Consider the following 26,359-nt stretch of genomic DNA (forward strand, 5'->3'; position numbering starts at 1 on the left):
AATGATTTAGTTATGTGTTTTTTTAATGATAATATGATATAGCTAAAGATAGTTTAAGAAGATAATCGGTACATATGCTTATTAATTCATTTATATATTTATGAACCAAGGAATTCTATAAATATTTTAGTAAATGCGATAATTATAATGCGATTCTTTTCGATTAGATTTCTTAATTAGATTTTGTTAGATTTTATAATTAGATTCTGTTAGATTTCATAATTCCATTTTATTAGCTTTCATAATTAGATTTTGTTAGATTTCCTAATTAGATTTTGTTAGATTTCTTAATTAGATTTTGTTAGATTTCATAATTAGATTTTGTTAGATTTCATAATTAGATTTTGTTAGATTTCATAATTAGATTTCGTAAGATTTCTTAATTAGATTTTGTTAGATTTCATAATTAGATTTTGTTAGATTTTATAATTAGATTTTGTTAGATTTCATAATTAGATTTTGTTAGATTTTATAATTAGATTTTGTTAGATTTCATAATTTTACATGCTTGGCAGATTTTAATTTCTTTGTATTATGTCCCTAATTAGAGACACAGGGTTAGAAAGAGTGCATTAGTTTATCCTTTAAGCATTATATCGATGATATAATACATATATGGTAAATCAATATAGAGTTTTCCATTCACACGAATATCAAAGTCGAAATTACATATAACCTTAAAAAAATGCACTTTCACTAATTAATTATTATTACTATTTAATCAATCAAAATCAATAAAAGTAATAAAAAATACTAATTGAAATAGAAACTTAGTTTTAAGCAGGATTTTAAATTTTTAAGCAAATGTGGCGAAAATTAAAGAGGCTATCATGTTTTGAGAAGATGCCATTAAAACAAAGTTTCAATAATTCAAAATTCCTTTTTTTGTCATGTCACTGTAAAACATGGTGTATCTTTTTCATATTTCAGCCGTAAAGTATCTTGCTCACACGAAAAAGAAACATGCATTCTTTCATTATTCATTCTTTCTTATATTTCACACGCGATGTATCTTTCTTATCACTTCTCGTATCACTTCCAATGTTTCTGGCTCATATGAAGAAAGAAACATTCCGCATCTTACCTAGATTTAACACACGATGTATCTCTCTTATCACTAGCAATGTTTCTTGCTCACACGAAAAAGAAGCATGCATTCTTTCATTATTCATTCTTTCTTATATTTCACACGCGATGTATCTCTCGTATCACTTACGATGTTTCTCGCTCATATGAAGAAAAAAAACATTCCGCACCGTTCCTAGATTTAACACACGATGTATCTCTCTTATCACTCGCAATGTTTCTTGCTCATATGAAGAAGGAAAAAAAAGCATACTATATCCTTTGATTATTTCTTACGCGATGTATCTTTCTTATATTTCACTTGCGATATATCTTGCTCACATGTAATCGAAAAATTATGTTTTTTTCCCCTCATAATCGCATTGTTGAGTATTCTCACTTGTAAATTTTAACCAATTATACACAAAAAATAATAATAATAATTTTTCTATTTACACCATGGTAATCTGTCTTAAAGTAGCCGGTATTTACGTTATGTGTAAGGGAAAACAACGAAAACCGTAGCCCTATAATCTCTCTCCCTTTATCAATAGTTTTTAACTGAGTAAATGGTCATTGCGAGCCAAGAGCAGTAAATGAAACTCTCGAGAGAACTTAAACCTAACTAGCTTGTAATTAAATCGGACTAAGAAATAGATTTATGGATTTTTTTTCCAACACTTTGTAACGAATTCCAAGATTTTTCCTCGTTTTATAAATGAAAAACTTGACAGGCGAATATTTTTATTTTATAAACTCTCGAATATTCAGCAGTAAGAGCATGTTTTTGTTTGTATGTAGTCATGGAGCATTAATTTTTCTTTCCAAATAAGCTTGTTTTTAATGAGGAAATATGCATTGTAAACAACATCCTTATTTTTTTATCCAATAGAAAGTTTTTTCTCTCCGAATATGAAATGTGGCACAACTTTTATTGTATTTTAACGAGACTCAATAGTCATCTAAAAGATAAAGAATAAAAACAAATGTCCACTAACTAACGTAGGACGTCACGTGATTTAGTAAATCATAGTTGACGTAGGAAGCGGTAACGACGTTGTCAAAACACCATGAGGGAAGCACGCCTTGACCATATGATTTTCACGTTCATGACTTCAAACTGTCATATTCCAACCGGATATTATTATTCTTGATTTATATGGTTAAACATAAGAGGGAAAAATTATTTATTCATTGAACTGTAGTAAACAAACATGAATTCTTTAATAGAAGAAAATACATGAAAAGAGAATTATCAAATGAAGAAAGACATTTTACATAACTACCTAGGTTTCATCCATATGCATACCTGCCAACTTTCACACTTTCCGAAAATGGATTTTCCAAGTGGTAGTAAAACAATTACCGAAAAACAGTCTTACTCAAAGATTTATTTATATTTTTACGAAGTTGAAATTCGCTATCGTAAAGACTATTTTGTTGTTATATATTTGTTGAATTTATTTACATGTAGCGGTTGTCAAACTAATTTGTAATTATTCAAAAAGTTTAATGGCATGAGTTTGACATGAGTTTCGATTCCACTTTAAATACGAAAATAAAATCTTCCGGGAAAACCGGAAAAGTTGGAAGCTATGCATGTATTTGAAAATTCACTATCTCACCGGACAGTTCTCAAAAGGTGCAGATACACATAGATACAACTTAAAGCTTTGACCACTGTAAAAAAAATTAAATCAATTTATAATGTCCAGTGCAATAGATTATTGCAAACGGTTTCTATAAATACCTTTAAAAAATTTCCAGCCAAAAGGATTCATGTTGTACTTTCATTATGTTAACTACACCAAAATAACAACACATTTAAAAAAAATTATCTCCTCCAAAGCGCTGGCTTTTCAATTTTAAAGCACATAAATGCGGATACTTTGGCCGAATAATAAAAATATTCGATTAGTTTAAGAACCATATTCAATTTTTTATTTAAATTATTATTTGGTCCATGTCTAAGACCTCTTTTGTACCTCTTTTGTCTCCTAAATAGGAATTTCTTTATTAAAAAAAAACCTTTTTAAGATACACAAAAAATGCAGGAATAAGCTTTCAAATATTTTAGGTATGCACCTAAAAAAAGTCGATTGTTGGTCCAACAATAATAAACATTACTTGCTGGTTGAACAGCATAATTGGAAAACAACAATTTTCATCATATTTTGACGGTTGTTCTTGGTCTAACAATAAAAAACATACCATGTTGGTTAACCATTAGAATTGCGATATAGCATCTTCCAGCTTATTTTAATGGTTATTGTTGGTCCAACAATAATAAACATTACTTGCTGGTTGACCATTATAAATGTAAACCAAATGTAAACAATTTCCATCATATTTTGACGGCTGTTGATGGTCCAACAATAGTAAGCATACTATGTTGGTTGACCATCATAAGGATAATACAACATACTCCATCATAATATGATGGTTAATATTGGTCCATGAAAAATCCAACATTACTTGATGGTTTACTATCATAGCAATGGAGCAACATTTCCATCTTGCTATGTTGCAATTTGTTGGTCCATCAAGAACCAACAAACCATGATGGAAATTGTTGTATGATGGTCTCCATCAGCACACGTTGGACCATCAAGATTCTTATTGAAACCAACATAAACCATCAAAATCCTTTGATGGTTAATCCTCCTTATTACTAATTTTTCCAATTAAAAACACTTGATTTATCAATTGTTTTTATCAACAACAAGAAAAGGAGTCCTTGTAGGGGACAGGTGATAGTGTATATTAATATTTAAACTTTATGCTATATGTTTAAACAAATGAATCACTTTGATATTTTCTTTCTAAATCATTTTAAAATGAACTAAATAATAAAGAACCTCATTAGAATGATTTCTCAATTATTACTAATTTTTCCAATTAAAAACACTTGATATATCAATTGTTTTTATCAACAAAAAAAGAGTCCTTGTACGAGACAGGCGATAGTGTATTTTAATATTTAAACTTTATGCTATATGTTTAAACAAATTAATCACTTTGATCTTTTCTCTTTAAATCATTTTAAAATGAACTAAATAATAAAGAACCTCATTATAATGATTTCTCAATTATGACTAATTTTTCCAATTAAAAACACTTGATATATATGAATTGTTTTTATCGATCAACAACAAAAAAAAGAGTCCTTGTACGAGACAGGTGATAAAAATATGTTGAGTCTAAAGTTTGTCACAGGCTTCGTTAAGTCCGTTTCTGATAACATGCGAACAAAACACGTGCTTTTGTTCAATGTCCCCATTCGAACAATTGATCCAGCTGTTCCTTGGCTGTTTAAAAAAAAAAGTGTGGTTCATAATAGCTACATTTCTTAAGAATATTTTCAGCAGTCTTTCGATGTTTGATGACATAATGAAGGTTTGTCTCGGTGCGTAAGCACTAAGACATTGAAAAAGCACATAAAATTCAACATTTATGTGTCGATAATATTAAATTCTACGGGCTTGCTAACGCAGCGGTTCCCAAATGGTGTTGCATGGAACCCTAAGGTTCCGTGGAAGGGTCACTTTTCGAACTTTTTTTTAACAGTAATGGTTTTTGAAAGCTCTAATTAAATTTATATTCGAATAATTAAGCATTATTAATTCAATATTTTCATTATTTTTATGCAATTATTACATAAAATGCTTGTGATGAAAGAAAATCAGAATTTAAAAAAATTCTAACAACAATGTACAGAAAGAATAACGAAGGACACATTTATGAAAAATAAGATTAGTATTTTGCTTAGAATTAAAATAATCAAATCTAACACTGAAAGAATGTATCTAATAACCATTCTTCGCACTTATTTTAGTATTCTTTTTTGTCTTCATTTTAATGAAAACCAAATTTTAGCTCATGTATATTCAATTTATATGCACACTAAAATCAAATAAAAAAAACTATATGCTGCTCCAGACCTGAAAATCTAATCTGACGTAATAGTATTGATAAAACGATACGATAAAAAAAATTTATTTTCATTTATTCATTCATCTTATTTTATTTTATAACCGTCGTTGAACAGCCGACCCAATTTTAGGCTCATGACTAGTAATGTTCAACTCTGCAGCCTTGTAATTTTGAACCCAATCCAGAAGACAAGGAAACTCCTGGATAAAGTATTGGGAGACATTTTGCCTTCTCGGAGGACTTTTTCATGGAACTAATCCACATTTGCGTTACATGGAGGGGAAAACCTCGAAAACCTCCCACGGTGAGCCTGACGTCAAGGGAACTCTAACCAATAATTCGTCTACCACTGAGGATATTTTACATCAGTAATGTGAACGGTGCGAGTCGGGTGTGGAATTCGTACCGACCAGCCGTCGCTGGGATTCGAACCCGGTTCACCTCATTGGAAGGCAACCGCTCCATCCCCTGACTCACCACGGCTTTCTATCACTCATCAAATAATTTCAAAAAAACATCGTATAATTAATATTTTCAAAGTTATTAATAAAATGTGAATTATTAAATATTTTCATTTACTTTTAAATTAATTTATTGGGTATCGGGGTTCTGCCAAAAGATGGGCGATGATTTAGGGTTTCAGAGCCATAAAAAAATTATGAACCACTGTGTTCACATATCTAAGGGAGCTACACTTTTCACTTGAAATATTTTTGAAATAAGAGAAACGTTCCTTTGGGTCGAAAGCATTATGAACTTTCAATTAGCAAAATGTTCTTGCATTACTTTTTTTATTTCTTAACATTTTACCCGATACAGGGTATTCTGCAATCGCAACTCTTAATATATATTTTTAGAACCTTAGGTAAGAACAAAGTCAAACAAGTACATACATTATTTAAGTGAAGATAAAAGAAAAACGCTGCGGCCAATCAAAATCTAATAAAAATGATGGGATTAGATACGCCAAAACCAGTTTTACTGCCGAATAAAACGGGGAGGAGTTTATAGTCATCGCCTTTCAACTCTTTTCTACTTAATTCGGCAATAAAATGGGTTTTGATATTTCAGTCATGGTGGCTCCTCAGTAGTGCTGTTTTAGATTTCGACTACGTTTTTGCTTTTTCATTTTCCAAGGATCCCCTTCGGAGAAGAAAGGGATTCTACTTCCTCGGGAATAACCTACAGTGAATTAATTATTCGTGAATTATTTGAAATTTTAAGTTCGAAAGTATATAAACTTGTATTTTGAAATACTTTGAACTCTGAAAAATTTAAAATTAAGTAACTAAGTTCAATAAAACAATTTTTATGATTAAAATAATTAATTAAAAGTTATTAATTAATTTAAAATTAATTTAAAAGAGTTAATTAATTTTAAATTATTAATTAGTAACCATATTTCAAAAAACGAAACTTCGGACACATAATTCTCTGTAGAAAAATGTAAAGGAAATAGAATTTTTTTTCTGTCTAATAGACTTCCCTATATTAATTTAAGATCCCTAATGTGTATTGTTTTTAGAATTCGTTTATTTATTTTTGAGCTAGGATATTAAAAACACATATCAAGGCCAGTCCTTACGGGATATCCTGTATGACTGAACTCTCCAAACTGTATTTCCTGTTGAATTATTTTCCCATCTTTTTACTAAAATAAGAAAAATAGCTAGTTACTATGCCTTTTTGAGCCTCACGTTTTGACAACATTTGCTATTATTTTCCCATCTTTTTACTTCAATAAGAAAAATAACTAGTTATTATGCTTTTTTGAGTCTTACATTTTGACAATATTTGCCATTATTTTCCCATCTTTTTACTTAAATAAGAAAAATAATTAGTTACTATGCTTTATTTGAGCCTTTCTTTTTGATAATATCTGGTTTCAGTTAAAAACTTTTTTTATTATTTAGGTTCCCAATTTTTTTACTGCTATGGAAATAATGAGCATCTTTTGCCGGAACCCAAAACAGATCAATAAACTTTATTATCTGTCGTGAACATATTGACCAACGAAAGATTATCAATTATTTTGATAAAATTTAATGTAAAAAATGATTTTTTTTTTTAGTAGTCGTTTTGTCAATAAAACTTTTGCTTACGACTGGTACAACATGTGGACCACACGTGATTGTACAACATGGTACACCGTAAGCAAAGGGTTAAAATAATAGGTTTTACGTCAAGCAGTTGAATTCGCAGGCCTAGGGTTTTATTTTGGAAAGTATTGAATTTGTTTTTCATGCATACATTAGCTGAATAAGAATAAAATATTATTATTATTAATTATGACTTTCAAATAAGAACACTTTTAAACGTTGAGAATAGTTATCAGAGAAGCATAATTCATCCTAAATATAAAATTTGTGCAGTCTAATTCTACAATAATAAATACCGGATATAGTGAACACTCTGTTTTAGTGAGCTTAACAGCTATTTAACCAACGTTGTTGCTGTTTTATAACCGTTGTTGAATAGCCGACGCAATTCTGAGTTGATGACTATCACTGTTCAATTCGGTAGCCTTGTAATTTTGAACCCAGCCCCGAAGACAAGAGCATAATTCATTTATTCATAATTCATTTGACGAGAAAAAATTATGCAATTTTTTTTTAATTTTTGAGATTTCATTTTTTACTGGCGTTTTACTTGTATAATTGAATAAAAATGACCCCAACTATCAAAGAAATTATGGATATAAATACAATTACAAGTTTAAAAAATTATTGCTGATTAAAAAACATTTAAACTCTCAAAACCCTTGTGACCTTTCCACGGAACCTTAGGGTTCCGTGGAAAGGTCACAGGGTTTAAATGATGTTCACAGGGTACGAATGATGGTCACACACAGGTCACAGGGTACAAATGATGTTCCTGCACCATTAGGAACATCATTTAGAAGACTCTTAATGATATTCCTAATTAGTTGCTTCTGAATCATCACTGAATTTCTTCCTTAAAAGATTTCTTCTATTACTTTCCTTATAAACTTATGTAAACACATTTTGTTAATACGCCAATTATAACGAAGTGAACTGATACCTTAAATGTGAAAAATAGTCAACTGCACTTGAAACATAAATTTTAAAAGTTAGGAATACAGAAAGCTTGACACAATTAGAAATAATAAATGAAGTAATTTTACTTGTTGACATGATAAAACGACAAGCGTATATCGCAGTTCAAATTGCAAACAGTTTTTAGCTTTCTTGAGCCTTTTATATTTTTGAATATTTTAAGACAAAAATTTTAAGATTCATATCTAGCAATGTACAATCCTCTATTATATATTTTTATTTTATTTTAAATTACTTTTGACATCAACTTAAACACAAGCTTATTAAATAAAGATCTCGAAAGCGATAAATTTTTCTAGAACAATGGATAAATAGTCTGTTTTTACAGCGAAAAAAAATCGATATAAAAGCACATAATTGCAATAACTATCAAACAAATTTAAATTTTGAAAAAAACCATGCATTAAATTCATAAATTGAAATGTGACGTGATGAAAGATCAATTTATATCTGTTGTTGTATTTCTGTAGCCTGCAGAGCCATCCCCAAAGCCATTTTTACTACAAGTAATAGCAGTTAACAATTCTTGAACTAGTCATTAAACATTAATTTTTTTTTATTCAATCGTACTTCCAGTGTATTTCTCTTCACACCTTCGTAATTTCAAATTCCTTATTCTTATTGTCTATACGCAATTTGTTGCGCAAACACACGTCACTCAATATACGCGCAGCAATGACTAACAAAGCAGCACTATCTTACCGAAACAAAGGCGGTGCTAACGACTTTTTAATACACAGGAAAAAATTAGTTTTCTTCATCACCCTTGTTGTAAAAGTTAATTTTTAATGCATTTTTCTATTAATTTTTTTCTCCTTTTTTGTTTCTTATAATATTTCAATATTTAATAATGCCAGATGTAAAGAAAATTAATCATATTTGTCTTTGTACAGTTTCGCTGTTGTTGCTTCCATTCACTAGAAGGGAAACAGGAAAAAAAGATTTAAAAACAAAACTTATATCAAGATAGTCTTCAGGAATTTTAAAAGTACTAGAAGGCAAAACACTAATTATATTTTTTGAAGCTCTTTCGCCACGAAATCTAAAAACGCCACAGTTTAAGTTCCTCAAACTCGCACCAATGTTCAAATTTTAAACTATGTTTTACGCAAGAATTACCCCAACTTCATTAGAAAAAAATAACTAAAGAAATTTTGTTAAAAAACGCATTTATAACTTTTTGAAAAAATTGCCAATTAAGCAAATTCTTTTCTTTTCTTTTTTCTTCCATTAATTTTTGACTTAGAAAAGAAAATATTTCCAAGACGTTATCTATGTCTTTAAGGGTGCCCGCCAACTCCTCTGTAGCGCCTAAACAAAATTAAAAAAAATATTTATTTATTTATTGTTATTATTTTAAAGAATAAGAAATAATCAGAAATTTGAAATTACGAATTAATTTTTTTTGACGCACGATATTTTTAGCGCTATATTATAACAAACCACTCTTTTTGACGAGCTATAGTTGAGCCGATTTTATCGCAATCCCAAATATTTACAATTGTTGTTTTGCCAGTTATTGCTGCGAATGCGAATTTCTACATGGTTGTGAAAATACCGATATTTTAAATGCACTATAACTACGATACTTTAATTTCGAATCACACACATAAGTAATCACTTTTTGAAGGGCAGATTTCAGCGTAAATTTATGTAATATTTTATAATAATTTTTTCCTCATGATTTAAAAAATCCCAATAGTTTTCATATATTATTACGACTCACAAACTTTGAATAGCGCATTAAATAATTACGTTTTTTATTTTGTGCTCTATTTGTTTCAAGTTATACATAAAAAGTGGTTTTTCGAAGATTTTTTTTTCTTTTCTTTTTTTTAATTGATTTCTTATCTCGGTTTTTCCTGTGGTTTCGGAAATCCTCATATTTTTGAATCATGTATTTAAATAATCACTTTTTGATGCACTTTAGTTGCGCCGACTTTAACGTACTGTAAAGACTCACAAAAGGCACATACTTTCTCACAAAAGACGAGTCGCCTGCATCTTAAATGATTTATTCACAAGTTAGAGATGCACATCACAAACATTATTGACATATCAGACACAAATATTAACATAGACAGACAGAACATATTTCAGAATCAGACAGTCATCTTTTTTAATCTCGACTCCTACTACTTTGAAACAAACAGAAAAAAAATGAAAAGTTTAATGTGCCATCTAGTGGCCAGTTTCTTACAGTACATCTAAAAGGTTTTTCGATCATTATTTTAGCATCAACAGCTATAATTTTCCATGTGATTTTGAAAATCCTGATATTTTAACACAATAATATTACAACTCGGGAAATTCAATTCTGTATGAGAAAAATATATATATGTAGCTTAAAAAGAGCTTTTTTATTATAAAAATAAAACATTTAAGTCTAGTATAATTTATTTAAAATAAGGGTTTTAAACTTAAAGTATATTCCTTACTAAATATTGAATCTTAGTTTTCGTTGTAAGGGTTTTGTTTTAATTTAAATAATTTTAAACCCTATAAATTTTTTTTAAATTAAAGAATATAACTTGATATTTATTTTACTCCATATTTACTCAATAACATTTTATTTCTATTTAATTCTATAAACATTTAAGTTTTTTGTTATTAGAATATATGTTGAAATAAATTTTTGTATTATGCAATGTGATAAAAAAAACACGACTTTTCCATTGATTTTATTTATTTTAATCAATTTGTATTTTTTTTTATCTGGAGAGAAGGGAACTTTTTTTTTTAAAATAAAAACTCAATTTTGTATTCTCAAATTTTAAATGTTTATAAGTACTTAATTTTTTTGCAAACATATTGCTAAGCTAATTGATGAACATTTGCAATTATTGATGTCAAATGTCTACCTATATATATATACATGTACCGTCTATCTATCGTCGGCCAAACTGTGTAAGTGACCCTTCGCTTAAAAAAGTTATGCGCATTATTATTATTATAGAGTATTAGAGTTTCCTCAAATTAATGAAACAGTTTTAAAAGCTAACTTCTTAAATTACTTTGTGAATTGACCAGATACGAAAACTACTAAAGGCTTTTGTAATCAAAATTGCAATATATATATATATATATATATATATATATATATATATATATATATATATATATATATATATATATATATATATATATATATATATATATATATATATATATATATATATATCTGTATTTTAATCTATTTTTAGTTCAAGTCTGCATTATTTATCAATCTGGCGATTATCTCTCCAACTAATTCGGGGCAAGAATTTTTTCCCTCGATCCTTTTTAACCGACCAATAACAATTACTAATTTTCCCCTCATTCCCTAAAATGGAACATTTTACTTATTTACTTAGCAAGATTTGCCTAAGTTTCATTGAGGAGCACAACGATTTCATGTCCAACGATTTGATGATGAAAAATTTTCCACTTAGATGAGTCCACTTTGATGGTAAGTCCACTTTGACATTAAAAAGTCTACTTTGATGATGAGAAATTTTTTGTGATAAATAACTGCCATAAATTAGTAAAAATAAATGCCCATATTTGTTTTTTTATTATTAAATTGAATACCAAATTAATCTGTATAATAATAAACTTATGCATCAAAATACAATTTATTCTGCTGTTTAATCTCTATGGGATACTTACCAAATAAAATTTTAAAGACGCGTTATTATTATATAGGTAATGCAAAGAGTGTCATTTAATTTACGCAAGATATGAATTAATCAGAAAATACAATTTTTCTTGAACCAACTATCGAACATTTTTTCATTGAAACATAAAGTGCACAGAATAGAGTATTCATGGAATGGTACATTGGGTAAATGAACTACATGACTTTGTTCATACAAAACACTCTGTTTTATCGAAACTTTTCCTTTTTACATTACATGCGGATGAATTTCGTTCAATCTCTTCCTTCAATGTAGAGGTGGGCCGATGTGGGAGCGTTGACATAGACCTTTGACTTCATGTAACTCCATAGAAAGATATCCAATGGTATTAAATCACATGATCTAGGGCTGTATTCCCCAACCTTTTTTATCATCGCGGACCTGTCAACATTTGATAATTTTACCGTGGCCCACCGGGGAGGGAGGGGGGCGTTGATTGTTTATATTTTAGATTATTTTGATTTATTAATTTTAATTTAATTGTATTTAAACATGCCTTCAAAATAAAATACAGTTACACCAAAAAATAAATATAAAGAGATTTAACATTTTAACTTACTAGAACGTTAAAATCAATGAGAACCCTGAGCTTGTTTCTTTGCAATGAGACTGCTCCATCTGGGGGTAATCGGACACAATGGCACCCGAAGTGTGTTGCTTATGCCCAGTTTATTCCGTTGCTTCGTTTTGGTTGCTGTTACTGCAGAAAACCCCGCTTCACACAGATAGGTTGTTAGGTTGTTGGAAATGGCAAAAGGGATTTAAGTTCTGTGGTGGCAATCTTGGGGTATTCTGCCATGACTTTAATCCGGAACATCGGCAGAGTTGTTGTCTCAAACGTAGTTTTAAGACCGCCGTCACTTGCAATCTCCAGCAGTTGATCTTCTTCTTGAACAGACATGCTAGATTCGCCCAATTTGTTGACAAATGGGTCGCAGGTTCATTCCTTACCAGTTCGAGGTCTTTTGTGGTTGGGAAGTAGCTCTCGAATTCTTTTAAGAGCAAAGACAGGTGATTGTGCACTAATTGGGGAGAATGAATGTTCAGGTTCAACGGCCCATTACCATTTGATCCCCGGACCGGTAACGGTGCGCGGGCCGGGGGTTGGGGAACACTGATCTAGGGGACAATTCTTATAACCGAAAAAAGAAAATACACTATCAGAAAATGTTCCATGCAGTAATTAGATTGATTTGCGAACTATATGGCACGTCGCACTTTCTAGTTGAAACCATGTGTTGTCCAATACACGTGCTGAAACTCACGTGTAACAACAGCCAGTACGTTTAGCTCTCCAATCGATCCAGTCTCCTTAAATTACTTTCTTCACAGTTGACGAAGTTAAATCAATATTCCGATCATATTTTGTACGAAATTTGCGAACTTTTTGGTTGCCAACACTAAATTAATTACTTTTCTATTAAATTCAAATTTTGGGAAAACTTAAGAAATCTGTGAATAACATGGTGTATATACTAGGGGGGGGGGCATCAAATACAAATGATACTTTTTTTAGCAGCTAAATATTAATATTTAATTTTTTTAAAAACTCTGTTTTTTTACATAATTTCCGTGAACTTCTACACACTTTTCCTAACTTTTTGGAAGTTTTTTAATGCCAGTAGCAGAGAAAGATATGGGCTGTGAAGTGAACTAAATGCTCGTAAAATTTTCGTCTGCAGTTATAAAGGATGTCTCATTTCTACAGCAAAAATTTTACCTTGGCCCCAGTTGAGCTCAAAATTGACTCAATATAGGTCCTAAAAGAACATGCACCGGAGGAACAAGATTGGGATGTCAATATTTTGCAATATTGGTCCTAGAATAGCCTCTGCATAGGGCCTACATTGGCGATCATGGATCCTATATTGGCTAAATAATGGATATTAAATATCGGCGGCATCTGATTATTCTACATAGGACCGATATTGGTTGTAAAGTTATTGTAAAATATCGGGTGAATTACAAAATTCTATAATGGGTCAATATCGGAAATATAACGGCCCTTTCAACCCTTATTGACCCAAGATTCATAAATAATGGCCCAATAGGGGCACAAATTATTTTGCTTCTAGGGTATATTTGACCCACTCATGTACATTAAAAATGCTTTCTAAAAGTTGACTACCTGTCTCAACGATGACCACCAATGCACAGCGAGTGGTCAACTTATGCAGGTTTCACCGTACGACTAAAATACATTTTTGAACAAAAATAACGCATACCAATCCTGATAACTGCAAATGCTAGTAAATCATAAGATAACACTTTGTCATAGTGACAACGAAAAGTAATCATTTAAGAACTATCACTTTCTAGTAACAACGAAATCTGAAAAATTGAAAACTAACCCTTTCTCACACACACAGTAACAACCGAAACTGTTAAATCGAAAAATAACACTCTCTTACGGTAACAATGGCAATTAATAAATCGAAAACTAACACTTTTTTCACAGTAACAACAAAAATTTATAAATCGAAAACTAACCTTTTCTTACAGTAACAACGGAAACTGATAAATCGAAAACTAACCCTTATCACAAACGGGTTGGTCGCTATGGCCTCCGGCCCCGCGCCAACCAACCAAAATCACCATAGTGATATTTTTCCTTCACTTGTTGCTGAGGGTGGCAACGAGTGACTGAGAGGGGGCCATGTGTTTTAAAATGTAGCCAAGTAGTGTGTTTAAAAAGGGAGATTAAAAAAACTATCTCCTGTAATTGTACGATGAATAAATTTTGTTTTAACATTTTTAATAAAGTCTTATAACTGAAGCTTTTAAAAAGAGTTATAAATGGCGCACCAACTAGAGGCCCGGATCCCCGATAATCCGATTTTGTGTGTGATAGCGTCACCCGAAAGATCGTTCTTCAACGGTCTTTTCTTTTTATTTTGTTTCTTCTTCCGCTCGCTGCAGCTGTGCGTGTGTGTTTTTTGTTTGGTTCATGTTGTTGACATTGAATAACTGTGATTCTCTTTTTTTTTCTTTCGCCTTTGGGGAGAGAAAAATGTTTCTTCGGTGGCTTCAAATAACTTTTACAGCTCTTTCAATGATTTAACATAAATATTTTGATTTGTTTTAGTGCTCTCAATTTATAAGAATACTTAATCAGTAATTGTCATGTTATTTAAGTGTTTTAAGTAATCTATTTTAAAATAATTTTGGTTACTTGCATTACCTATATATGTTTATTAGAAATGTTTTATAACTGGTTAATAATTTAAAAAGTGCTCATATATTTCATTTATATGATTAAGGTATTATATTTACTAAAATAATTCTGATTAAATTTTGTATTGTAAAAGTTTGTCAAGTATGCTATACAAGTTACCTCTCTAATATCATTTTACCATAACAATTACAGTATTATTTTAATTCTCTAAAGTATGCCCTTGTGCAAGAATCGCCCCAGTGTTTACATTAAGTGTTACTAATCTAAAGTATGCCCATGTGCAAGAATCGCCCCAGTGTTTACATTAAGTGTTATTAATCTAAAGTATGCCCTTGTGCAAGAATCGTCCCAGTGTTTACATGTAAAGCGTGCCCTTGTGGAAGAATCGCCCCTGTGTTCTCATTTATAATCTGTGCTCTGAAAATAAAAACGTCTTCTTTTGTTTATTGAAAGATGACGTTCTTTGGAAAAGCTCGTAAGGAGGATTTAATTCTCCTTGCTAGTGAGTTGGGTGAAGATGTCACCCCTGATTTTAAAATTATTGATTTGAAGAAAGTTATTACCTCTAGTGATAACTATGAAGAGGAGTTTGTAAAAGAAATGCTTAACACGATCATTTCCCAAAGACAGGATGCTGCTGAGGAGAAGAAGAGAGCTGCTGAGTTAGAAAAGGCCAGCATCGAGAGCAACGAAAGAATCAAGACAGAGCAAATGAAATTGGAACTGGAAAAGATTAGACTCGAGATAGAGGCGAGACAGTGTGGACCCTCCACCAATACTGATGGTTTCCGAAGAAAACCTGTGATTGATTTGTTGTCCTTAATGCCCCGATTTGACCCAAATAACAACGACATAAACCTATATTTAGTGCTATTTGAGCGCCAAGCTCAACTCAGTGAAGTTCCAAAAGAATTTTGGGCATCCAATCTTATTGGACTGCTGCCCTATGATGTTGCGCAGCTAATTGCAAGAGAGAGTGACGAGGTTGCTAGCAATTATGACAGAGTAAAACTACTACTTCTAAAAAGATTTAAATTGACGGCAGAAAAGTTCCGCCAGCTGTTTGTGAAACATAATAGGACTAACTCATCGTCTTGGCAAGATTTTGCCTATGAACTTAGGAACTTTTTCCAAGGTTGGGTTAGTGGTTTGGAAATAACCACTTTTAGTCAATTAGGAGAATTGATTATATCTGACCAAATTAAACGCAAAGTGCCGGCAGATGTAAAAGATCATTTTATTGATGAGTGGTGCCAGTTGAACACTGTGGAAGGGCTTGTCAAACGGCTTGACGACTATGAAGCTGTAAGAGTGAAGAGGGAACCAGCCACTTCAAGCTCCACTGCCCGAGTTGACTATAAAAGATATTCGAAACCAAGTAGAAGGGGATACCCTGATACAAAACCGAATTTTCAAGAACGTTCTAGGCCAGAAAATTTTGAACTTCAACCAAAGTTAACATGCTATGGCTGTGGAAGACCAGGATACATCAAGGCAAAGTGCCCTACCTGCTCTCCAAATGTTTGTGCAAGTGCTATCAATCTGCACGCTTGTCATATTTCTTCCTCTCCCATAGCACTGCTTGATGTTGAGATTTCTGACATCAAGGCCAGAGTTTGTGCTGATACAGGAGCAACCCGCTCCATTGCTGGAGAGACATTGTTTAAGATGCTGAAAGAAAAAGGAGCCCAATTCCAAACTAAAGAGGTAGTTATGACTTTAGCTGATGGAAGTCAGACTACAGTTGAAGCATGCGCCACCCAGGTGCTGGTTAACATCGAAGGTAGAAAATTCAATCATGAACTGTTAGCCCTGCCCGAGGCTACTGGAAATAGAACTCTACTGGGGAATGATTTTCTGGAAAAGACTGGTATCGTCCTAGATATCCAACGTAAAAGATGGCACTTTGGTGATGAACCTCATCATAAAATCTATTTCCGGAAGGATATCCATAAACCTGGTTTATCCATAAGCAACATTGTGGCAAATGAATGTAGCCTACGAGAAAATGAAGGAGAGCCTCTGACCCCAGAGCAAAGACGAAGGATTTCCATACTTCTCAGTGAATTTGTAGATATCTTTAAACCAGGGGGAGACCCTACTCCCTTTGCCGAGCATCGAATTAATACTGAAAATCATGCACCAATATCAGTTCCGCCATACAGACTGTCACCAACCAAGAAAGAAATTCTTAAACAAGAATTGGATGATTTGTTAAAAAAAGAAATTATAGAAGAGAGTGAATCTCCCTATGCAGCTCCCGTTGTGTTGGTTCCCAAACCAAATGGTAAACACAGACTCTGTGTCGACTATAGAAAGCTTAATGCTGTGACTGTCACAGACTCCTATCCTTTGCCAAGATTAGATGATCTCTTGCATGATGCTAAAAACATAGGCTATATTTCCACTATAGATCTCCAGTCCGGTTATCATCAGGTGAAAATTCATGATGATGATAAAGACAAAACAGCATTTGTAACTCCTTTGGGTGCTTACAGATTCAAGAGGATGGCATTTGGGTTAAAAAATGCCCCTGCAACGTTTCAGAGACTAATGGACCGTTTTAAAAATGGACTCCCCTCAGTAAAAATTCTCATTTATTTAGATGACATAATCATCATGTCACCTACTTTTGAAGATCATCTAAATGATCTAACTCTTGTGTTCAAAAGACTAGCCCAATTTAAATTGAAAGCTAACCGCCTAAAGTGCAATTTTGCTTGCTCTAAGGTAAAATACTTAGGTCACTACATAACTACCCGAGGACTTGAAGTAGATCCAGAAAAAGTAGAAGCTATAACCAAGCTTCCTGTCCCTAAAGATATAAAGCAGGTTAAATCCTTCCTGCAAACCTGTTCATGGTATCGTAGATTTATAGAAGGCTTTTCTACCCTGTCGAAACCATTATGTGAACTTACAAAAAAGAATGCTGCTTGGAAGTGGACTGAGCAGGAACAAAAAGCTTTTGCTGCCCTGAAAGAGAAGTTGGTTTCTTCTCCCATTCTGAAACAAGCTGATCCCGACCAACCTTACACAATAAGAACTGATGCCAGTGGTTATGGATTGGGTGCTGTTCTCTTACAGGGGGAAAATGAAAATGAACACCCTATAGAATATGCTAGCCGTCTTTTGACATCTGCAGAGCAAAACTACTCGACTACAGAGAGGGAAGCTCTAGCTGTTATTTGGGCTTTGAATAAATTTAGAGGGTACATAGATGGTGCCCAGGTGACAATATCCTCTGACCATCAACCCTTGAAGTGGTTGTTAAGTATTAAATCTCCATCAGGAAGGTTGGCTCGATGGGCCTTGCAACTACAATCTTACAACCTGAATATACAGTACATCCCAGGAAGAAACAATGTCATTGCGGACATGCTGTCTCGCCCACCTTGTGTTCATGAAGAGAGAAATCCTTGTTGTCTCTGTTCAGTTACAATTGATCTTCCAACTCGATCACCAAGTGATATACGCACTGAACAGCTGAAAGATAATGATTTACGAAAGATTATAGAAGCATTTGAAGATCGCTCAGATGAAGTAGACCTTAATCGATGGACTGAACGTGGATATATCATGAATAGGGGAGTTCTCTATAGATACTCCCATGATAGTGACTCGGACGAAGCTCAACTAGTAGTCCCTATGCAAGAAAGAGGTCAAATCCTTAAAGAATTTCATGATGCGCCAACTGCTGGCCATTACGGTATAGAAGGTACCTTGGATCGAATCTCCAAAAGATTCTTTTGGACTGGTATGAGAAGATTTATCACCGAATATATTAAAAACTGTGTCGAATGCAACCGCTATAAAGCTTCCACTCAAAAGCCAGCTGGTCTTCTTCAGACTCCTGTACATAATCAAAGATTTGAAAGCCTATCCATAGACCTATTTGGTCCATTGCCCGAAGGTAAAGATAAAAAGAAATGGATCTTCATCGTTGAGGACTGTTCAACTAGATGGGTTGAGCTATTCGCTTTAGCCCAAGCCACAGCTAAGGAGTGTGCAATCACTCTGTTGGAGGAGGTGATCTTGAGATATGGATTGCCTAGAAGAGTTATCAGCGATAACGGCTCACAATTTGTGAGCAGTGTAATGCAACAGCTTTGTTTTCTGCTTGATATTAAGCAATGTTTGGTGCCGGTATACCATCCCCAAGCAAATCCTGTAGAAAGAAAGAACAGGGACCTGAAACCTCGCTTGGCTATTCTTGTTGGCCAAGAGCATAGAAATTGGGTTGACCACCTACCAGTCATCCGATTCGCTATGAACACATCAAAGTGCGAAACGACCGGGTATACTGCTGCATACCTTCAGTTTGGACGAGAGCTCAGGACAGTTCAAGAGGTAAAGCATGATATTCGAACAGTTATCCAAAACGATAACTTTGTCCCTGAGATAACCCCGTATCTCAGAAAGTTTTCTTCGATCCTCTTGACTGTTAGAGATAATGTAGAAAAATCCCAAGATCGGCATAAAACATATTTCGACTCAAAACGGCAGCAAAACCCCACTTATGCTGTAGGTTCGAAAGTGTGGGTGACTCTACATCCACTCAGTAATGCTAAGAAAGGAATTACTGCCAAATTTGTACCTAAAATAGATGGGCCGTATCTCATACTTCGAAAGAAGTCGCCTACCTCCTATGAACTTGCCCACCCAGATAAGCCACATGTTCCTGTTGGGACCTACCACACCTCAGCATTGAGACAATGCAACTCTGATACACAAGCAACAGTACCTATTTTACCTCTCCGAAGGAGAGGCAGACCAAAGATGAATTCCGATTCCTCCCCGGGACGTAACCTCGGAATCAGAGGGGGAGAGTATCACAAACGGGTTGGTCGCTATGGCCTCCGGCCCCGCGCCAACCAACCAAAATCACCATAGTGATATTTTTCCTTCACTTGTTGCTGAGGGTGGCAACGAGTGACTGAGAGGGGGCCATGTGTTTTAAAATGTAGCCAAGTAGTGTGTTTAAAAAGGGAGATTAAAAAAACTATCTCCTGTAATTGTACGATGAATAAATTTTGTTTTAACATTTTTAATAAAGTCTTATAACTGAAGCTTTTAAAAAGAGTTATACCCTTTCTTAAAGTGACAACGGAAACTGGTAAATCGAAAATTCGCCCTTTCCTATAGTAACAACGGAAACTGATAAATCGAAAACTAACACTCTTTTATAGTAACAACGAAAACTGATATAATCGAAGATCAACCCTTTCCTACAGTAACAACGAAAATTGATAAATCGAAAACCAATCGTTTCTTGTAGTGTCAATGGAAATTGATAAATCGAAAGCTAACGCTTTTTCACAGTAACAAGCGGAACTGATAAATCGAAAACTAACACTTTTTCACAGTAACAACGGAAACTGATAAATCGAAAACTAACACTTTCTTACTGTAACAACGAAAATTGATAAATCGAAAACTAACACTCTTTTATAGTAACAACGAAAACTGAAAAAAACGAAAACCAACGCTTTCTTGCAGTAACAACAAAAATTGATAAATCGAAAACTAACCCTTTCCCTAAGTAACAACTGAAACAAATAAATCGAAAACTAACTCTCTCTTACAGTAACAACGAAAATTGATAAATCGAAAACCAACCCTTTCTTGCAGTAACAACGCAAACTGATAAACCGAAAACTAACACTTGTTCACAATAACAACTGAACCAAATAAATCGAAAACTAACACTCTCTTACAGTAACAACGAAAACCGATAAAATGGAAAATCAACCCTTTCTTACAGTAACAACGAAAATTGAAAAATCGAAAACTACTATAAATCGAAAAATAACGCTTTCACTTAGTAACAGAGTAATTGGTGAATCGTCTCTTCCTCATTCAGAACGCACTAATCTGGTGTTTACGCAGAAAAGGTTCAGTCAGCTATACAAATAACTCGTAAAAATTTTATGTACGTTGACTAAAATACAAATCTATTTTCTTATACGCGACAAATTGCATCGATTGTCTTTCCTTCCAGAAATATACGCATCTTCGTTAGGAATGTACTACACTCATATCTGTTGAAACAGAACATGCAGGTGCAAACACTCATATGACTGTTATTCAGTTGCGTAAAAACGCATCGCGTGATGGTTGTATGCATTACGGCTCCACATTTCTTACTGCAGAACTGACTGCATTATAAAATAAAAAAATCCTTGGTAAAAAAATGATCTAATTTTAATTTATTTCTACCCTAATTGTCCTCTTTTGCGTAATGATATCACGATTAAGGTTTTTAATTACGTGTTTAATACTTATTGTCCCATTTGGGTTTTTTTTTGTTTACTTTTTTGTTTAGGTGATTAAGGCTTTTAAAAATTTGCACATTAATAATTGTTCAGTATTTTTTTTCCTGTAGAATTGTTTAATTTAACAATCTTATTAAAAATTAATCGTTCGATTAATTAATTAATTATTATTACTTTAACAATAAGAATCAGGTTTGGATTTTCTTTTCTTTTTTGTATAAAGATGATTATCCGATTAAGGTTTTTTTTTTATTTGTATTATAATGAATGTTTATTCGAGATTTTTATCTTATCTGTACGATAATCATTGTCTGATTTAAAAAATCTAACTCATTTGTTAGTTTTAAAATATAAATATAAATATTGTAAAATAATCCTCATTTACCATCTCTAGACAAATTTTAGCAGAATTAATAATAATTAATCCTCATTATTAATCATTAAAAAAAGAATTATGCAAACAACAAATAGTGACTTGAAGAAAAATTAAGCTTGAAAAAGTACATTTATATGTTCTATTTTTACAATTTAATTTTATCTATTTTTGTCTGGTGCAGAACATAGTTTTGAGTCTTAATGTGAGTTTAAAAATGATAGGTTTGATAGAGTAATGTGAATGATAGGTTTGATAGAGCATTTTTTTCATTGCGATTAAAAAAAAAAAAACAATTTGTTCTTTGCTGTTAAAAGAAAATTTTTTTATCCTAATGTACAAAAGTTCTTTTTTTCCTTTTGAAATTTTATAATTGTTCACAAAGTAAAAAATTATTATTACTAGAAGTATAATTCACATTGGCTTAAGATTTTAATATTTGTTTTATAGTTTTATAGAATGTTTAAAATCGATTATTTATAAAGCTAAGTTTTAAAATAAATTAGTCATTCGGTAAACAAGAAATATGTAATTTTGTGCCCAAAATAAATCACAAGAATATCAAATTTTTGTTTAGATGCTAATTTAGGCTTTATTTCAAGTACTGTTCGACATCAAAAATACACACGTGTTTTTCCGTATTTTACAAATTCACTATTCCTGTGGTCTACAAATCACTCGCAACCGGTTGCCTTCAAGGCGCCGAAAAATTTTTAGAGGGCTCTCAATATTTTGATATATAATGTTTCTTTTAAACCTAAAAATCGGAATATTTTCGAGGAAAATTTTTTCTAAACATAACACGAGGCCAAAATATTTGTTAATCTGACTTTTTTATCAACTCGGGTGACTAAACAAACAGTACGCCGTACTTCTTTATATCATACCTTATTTATTAGTGATAATGCTTAAGAAATTTTTGAATGAATTAATTAAATTAAAAATATTAATTGCATTGCTATAATTTCCTAAAAATAACAAGTGTTTGGATTTCTTTTCATCATAGAACATTCTGGTTCCTAAAAATTGTTCCTCTTACAGAAATTCAAACTTATGTAGATCCTTTTCACAAATATTATTTAACAACTTTAAGCAAATCCAATCAAAATTAACTCCATCTCTATTTTTATTCCTCCTCCCCCGATCAATTTTAAATTATTTTTCAAAGCTTAATTTGTGGAATTAGTTTTTCTGAGAAACTACAAAATCTATTTTCAGAAAACTTTTCCCTTACTCTTTTCAATCGTAAAATTTAAAATAAATAAATAGAGCATTGAAATTTGGCTTTCAAAAATTTCTTTGTCAAAAAGAAAAACAACTTTAAATAAGAAAAAAATAATAATAGAAACATAAAATGAACATTTTAAAATGCGAAGCAACAAGAGAAACAAAATAAAGTGATTTTTTGTAGATTTTTGATTTAGTAATTGATATGTTTGCCAAAATCGCAATGGTTCATAAATAGCATGCACATTTTGCGAAATTGTAAAATTGCGAGCTTAAATCCCAACAATCGCTTATACCAATCAGAATACAGTAAACCTAATTTTAAATAAATCTCAAAAATGAGTTAAATTTAAAGGGAAAAAAATCAAAAATTGTTTGTTTTTTTTTTATTTATTAAAATAGAAACACAAAACTTGGATACACTATTTGAAAGTGACGTCAGACGGAAGAATCCCCCTAGAATTACTTTTCATCGTTGTTAAAAATTAACGTTTAATTCGAAATTTTCTCCACAATTGACTAATTCCAAGTCAGAAACAGAGAAAATCAGGAAACTTCACTACTTTTTAAAACACATACTCCTAAGCTCTTTATATCAATTAAATAATTTTAAAATCGAGGATTTTATAAATAACATAAATTTAAAACAATTAAAGCAATACTTATCATGAATTTCTTTTGACTGATTCCAAACAACTTGTGTGCAATTAAAGTGCATATATGTGCACTTCAATTACACAGGCTTGGAGGCAATAAACTTTAAAGCCACTCTTTTTACTGATTTGTGATTCTTGTATTAAACTGTTTTTCACCATTGTTTCCAGGTAATCCTTCCAGAAGTTTCCTAATTTTTCGCTAAATAACAGCACAATGCACAGAAATATTGCCCACTTGTAAATTGACATGCTTTTCACAAAAAATTCTTTAAAAAAAGATTTTTTAAATAATTTGAAAATGTTGCTTATGATTATATTGCCTCAAGCGTTTTAAGTATACAGTTCGTTATTTACAATTATATTATCTAAATTGTGGTCACCATAAAGATTAAGTAATTTTAAGGAAAGTTTATTTGTCATTAAATGTCTTAGTTGAATATAGTTCAGAATTATAACATTTATTATCATTTTTAAATCGATGGAAAGTTCTGCTTTGTCAAACAATAGATAATCCGAACTTTTTCATTGTGTTCGAATTGTACAAAGCAATCCCTTCATTAAATGAAATTTCACGTAAATGTTGTTAGTTTGAAATACATTTTTTTCACTTAATTTTTATAAATATTTCTTTTATTTTACTGAACAACTAACAAGATTATATTTAACACCTCGCGGAGGTTTAAACCAGGGATAGCAAATTTCCTCCCCAGAAAAAAAGAAAAAAAAAAAGACATATTAAAACCGCCCAGAAGAAAAGAGAGAATTGGAAAATGAAAAAAGAAATATGAGGTATTAACAAAATGTTTCAAACAGTTTATAATAGGAATCTAGATTGAATAATAATATTTATTTCATAATTATTTAATAGTTTAAATTTTAATAATGAAAACTAAATAGCAACTAATAAATAAATCAAAAAGAAAAATTAATTTCATGAATCTCTTATAGTTGTAGTTTTCCCTTATTTTACGTAAATGAATAATTTAAAACCTAAGTTAATAACTAATTTTATAAAGTGTCGTTAAAATATCAATTAAATTTTAATAATACGACTAAAGTAACAAAACTTCATACAAAACATATACACTTCTGCAAATCCCACATTAAATTCGAAATTACAAACAGCGTATTTATTTTTACAATTAAATATTAAATTTTAATATAACTTTTAAATAATATGGTACAGTGATTTTAAAATCCTGAATAAAATTAAAGCAAATAATATAAAAATTGTTTGTTTTTTTATTTTAAAAAAAGATGAGTGATTTTCAAATTAAATTTTATTTAATTAGTTTTCACTTGAACTATTTCTATGATATTGCTAATCAATGAATTGTATTGGTCATTTATAGCTCCTATTTCGCCCAGTGTTCTGAGATTCTTCCGAAAGAAATGCTAACCCTGATTATTAAAACTTATTAAACCTAACCTATTAAAAAACTGAAAAATATTTTCTGAACGTCAACATTTATCCATGAAAAATATCATGCGATTCGTCATGTACTAATTAGTATTCTGAATAACATATTTTCGTCCATTTTCAAGGAAGTAATCTTAGATGTTCTTTTTTAGATGTTTTCATACATGCATATTCCTTTTTACTCCGACTTGGAGCATAGGGCTTCTATCATAGCTCTCAATTTCACTCTATTTGTGGCCAGATATTCTGCCTCTCTCCATGTTTTGTTTTCGATTCGTTTACAATCAACCTCCGCCAAATATTTTTAGGTCTCCCTCTTTTTCTATTGCCCTGAGGGTCCCAATCAAAAACTTGTTTCACATTAAATTTTTCAGGTTTACGTAGAACATGACCCATCTATTTCCATTTACGTTTTTTTAATTTCCAGATCAATCGGTTTCTGTTTTGCTTTAATAAGGATTTCAGCATTATAAATTTTATGGAACCACTTTATACGTAAGATTCTACTTAAACAATCGTTAATGAATGAAGTTTTTTCATGTTATTTTTACTGCAGTGACATATCTCAGAGTAAGACAGATTTAATATTAGTATTGAAAATTCTAATTTTTGTCGAATTTGTCATGTGTTTGTTTTCCAGAATTTATTGCGAATAGCGTAACTGCTTCGGATTTTGTTTAATCTATTTCGCGTATATCTTTCATCAGTTCCTCCTTCATTGTTAATTATACTTCAAAGATACGTAACACTGCTTATTTCCTCTAGTTTATTATTTTTTAAGAATATGTCATTTAATTGTTTAGGTTTAATTTTCAAAATTTTAATTTTCCTTTGGTTGATAATAAGCCCTATTTTCTTTGCATCTATGTTTAAAATGTTAGTGTTTGTTTGCATGATTGATAGTAGCATTATGGCATTTTTTTTTCCTTTTTATATTTTTGAGAATATTTTCAACCGTTATTAGTTAAACTATTTTTAAATTTAAGAGACTATCTAAGTCGAGTTTTGAAAGTTTAAAATTAGGTTACTGAAGGAGAAAAAATATATAACTCGTTCTTTTCTTTCTTCTTTTTTTTCTTTCTTTTTTTTCTTTTTTAACATGAACAATCGCAAATTTTAAATGGTTCTTACTCAAAACGATTTCGTTTTAAAGATTATTTTTTAATAAAACACAATTGCATCAAAATTTGTCTTTTAATAAAATATTTAACAGAGATAGATTATTTTTTAAAAAATTTAAAAGCAAAAATAAAAAAATTCTCAGAAAAGCAAAAATGTATGATGTTTTGGTAGTTTTTCCCATGATCTCATAATACCAAAGATCTTAAAAACAGAGCAGCTGCAAATAATTGTGGAAATGATTAAATAGTCCTACGACCTTCGCTTTTGTTGATGATTTTTTTTTCTTTTTATGTGACATCACAAAAGAGCCTATTATGTCAGCATTCAAAGGCGCCGTTTTTCTGCTCAGTTGCTTTAACAGC

At 31.4% G+C, this 26,359-nt stretch overlaps 2 protein-coding genes across 3 annotated transcripts in view; one reads left to right on the forward strand and one right to left on the reverse strand.

Annotated features, from left to right (window-relative positions):
- The window catches only part of Ddr (discoidin domain-containing receptor 2), a 636,659-nt gene that overhangs the window by 479,577 nt on the left and 130,723 nt on the right, over positions 1 to 26,359 (reverse strand). The gene's annotated exons all lie outside the window — the stretch shown is intronic.
- LOC107442790 (retrovirus-related Pol polyprotein from transposon 17.6) lies at positions 15,381 to 19,817 on the forward strand. Its single transcript, XM_087152856.1, has one exon. It carries the CDS (start codon positions 15,381 to 15,383, stop codon positions 19,815 to 19,817), a length of 4,437 nt encoding a protein of 1,478 aa, XP_087008982.1.

Source organism: Parasteatoda tepidariorum, chromosome 10, assembly GCF_982258835.1.
Source record: "Parasteatoda tepidariorum strain Cologne lab strain chromosome 10, Ptep-v5.0, whole genome shotgun sequence".
NCBI lineage: Eukaryota > Metazoa > Arthropoda > Arachnida > Araneae > Theridiidae > Parasteatoda > Parasteatoda tepidariorum.

Coding starts and splice junctions, on each gene's coding strand:
- LOC107442790 (XM_087152856.1), top strand. CDS start 15,381: ATGACGTTCTTTGGAAAAGCTCGTAAGGAGGATTTAATTCTCCTTGCT.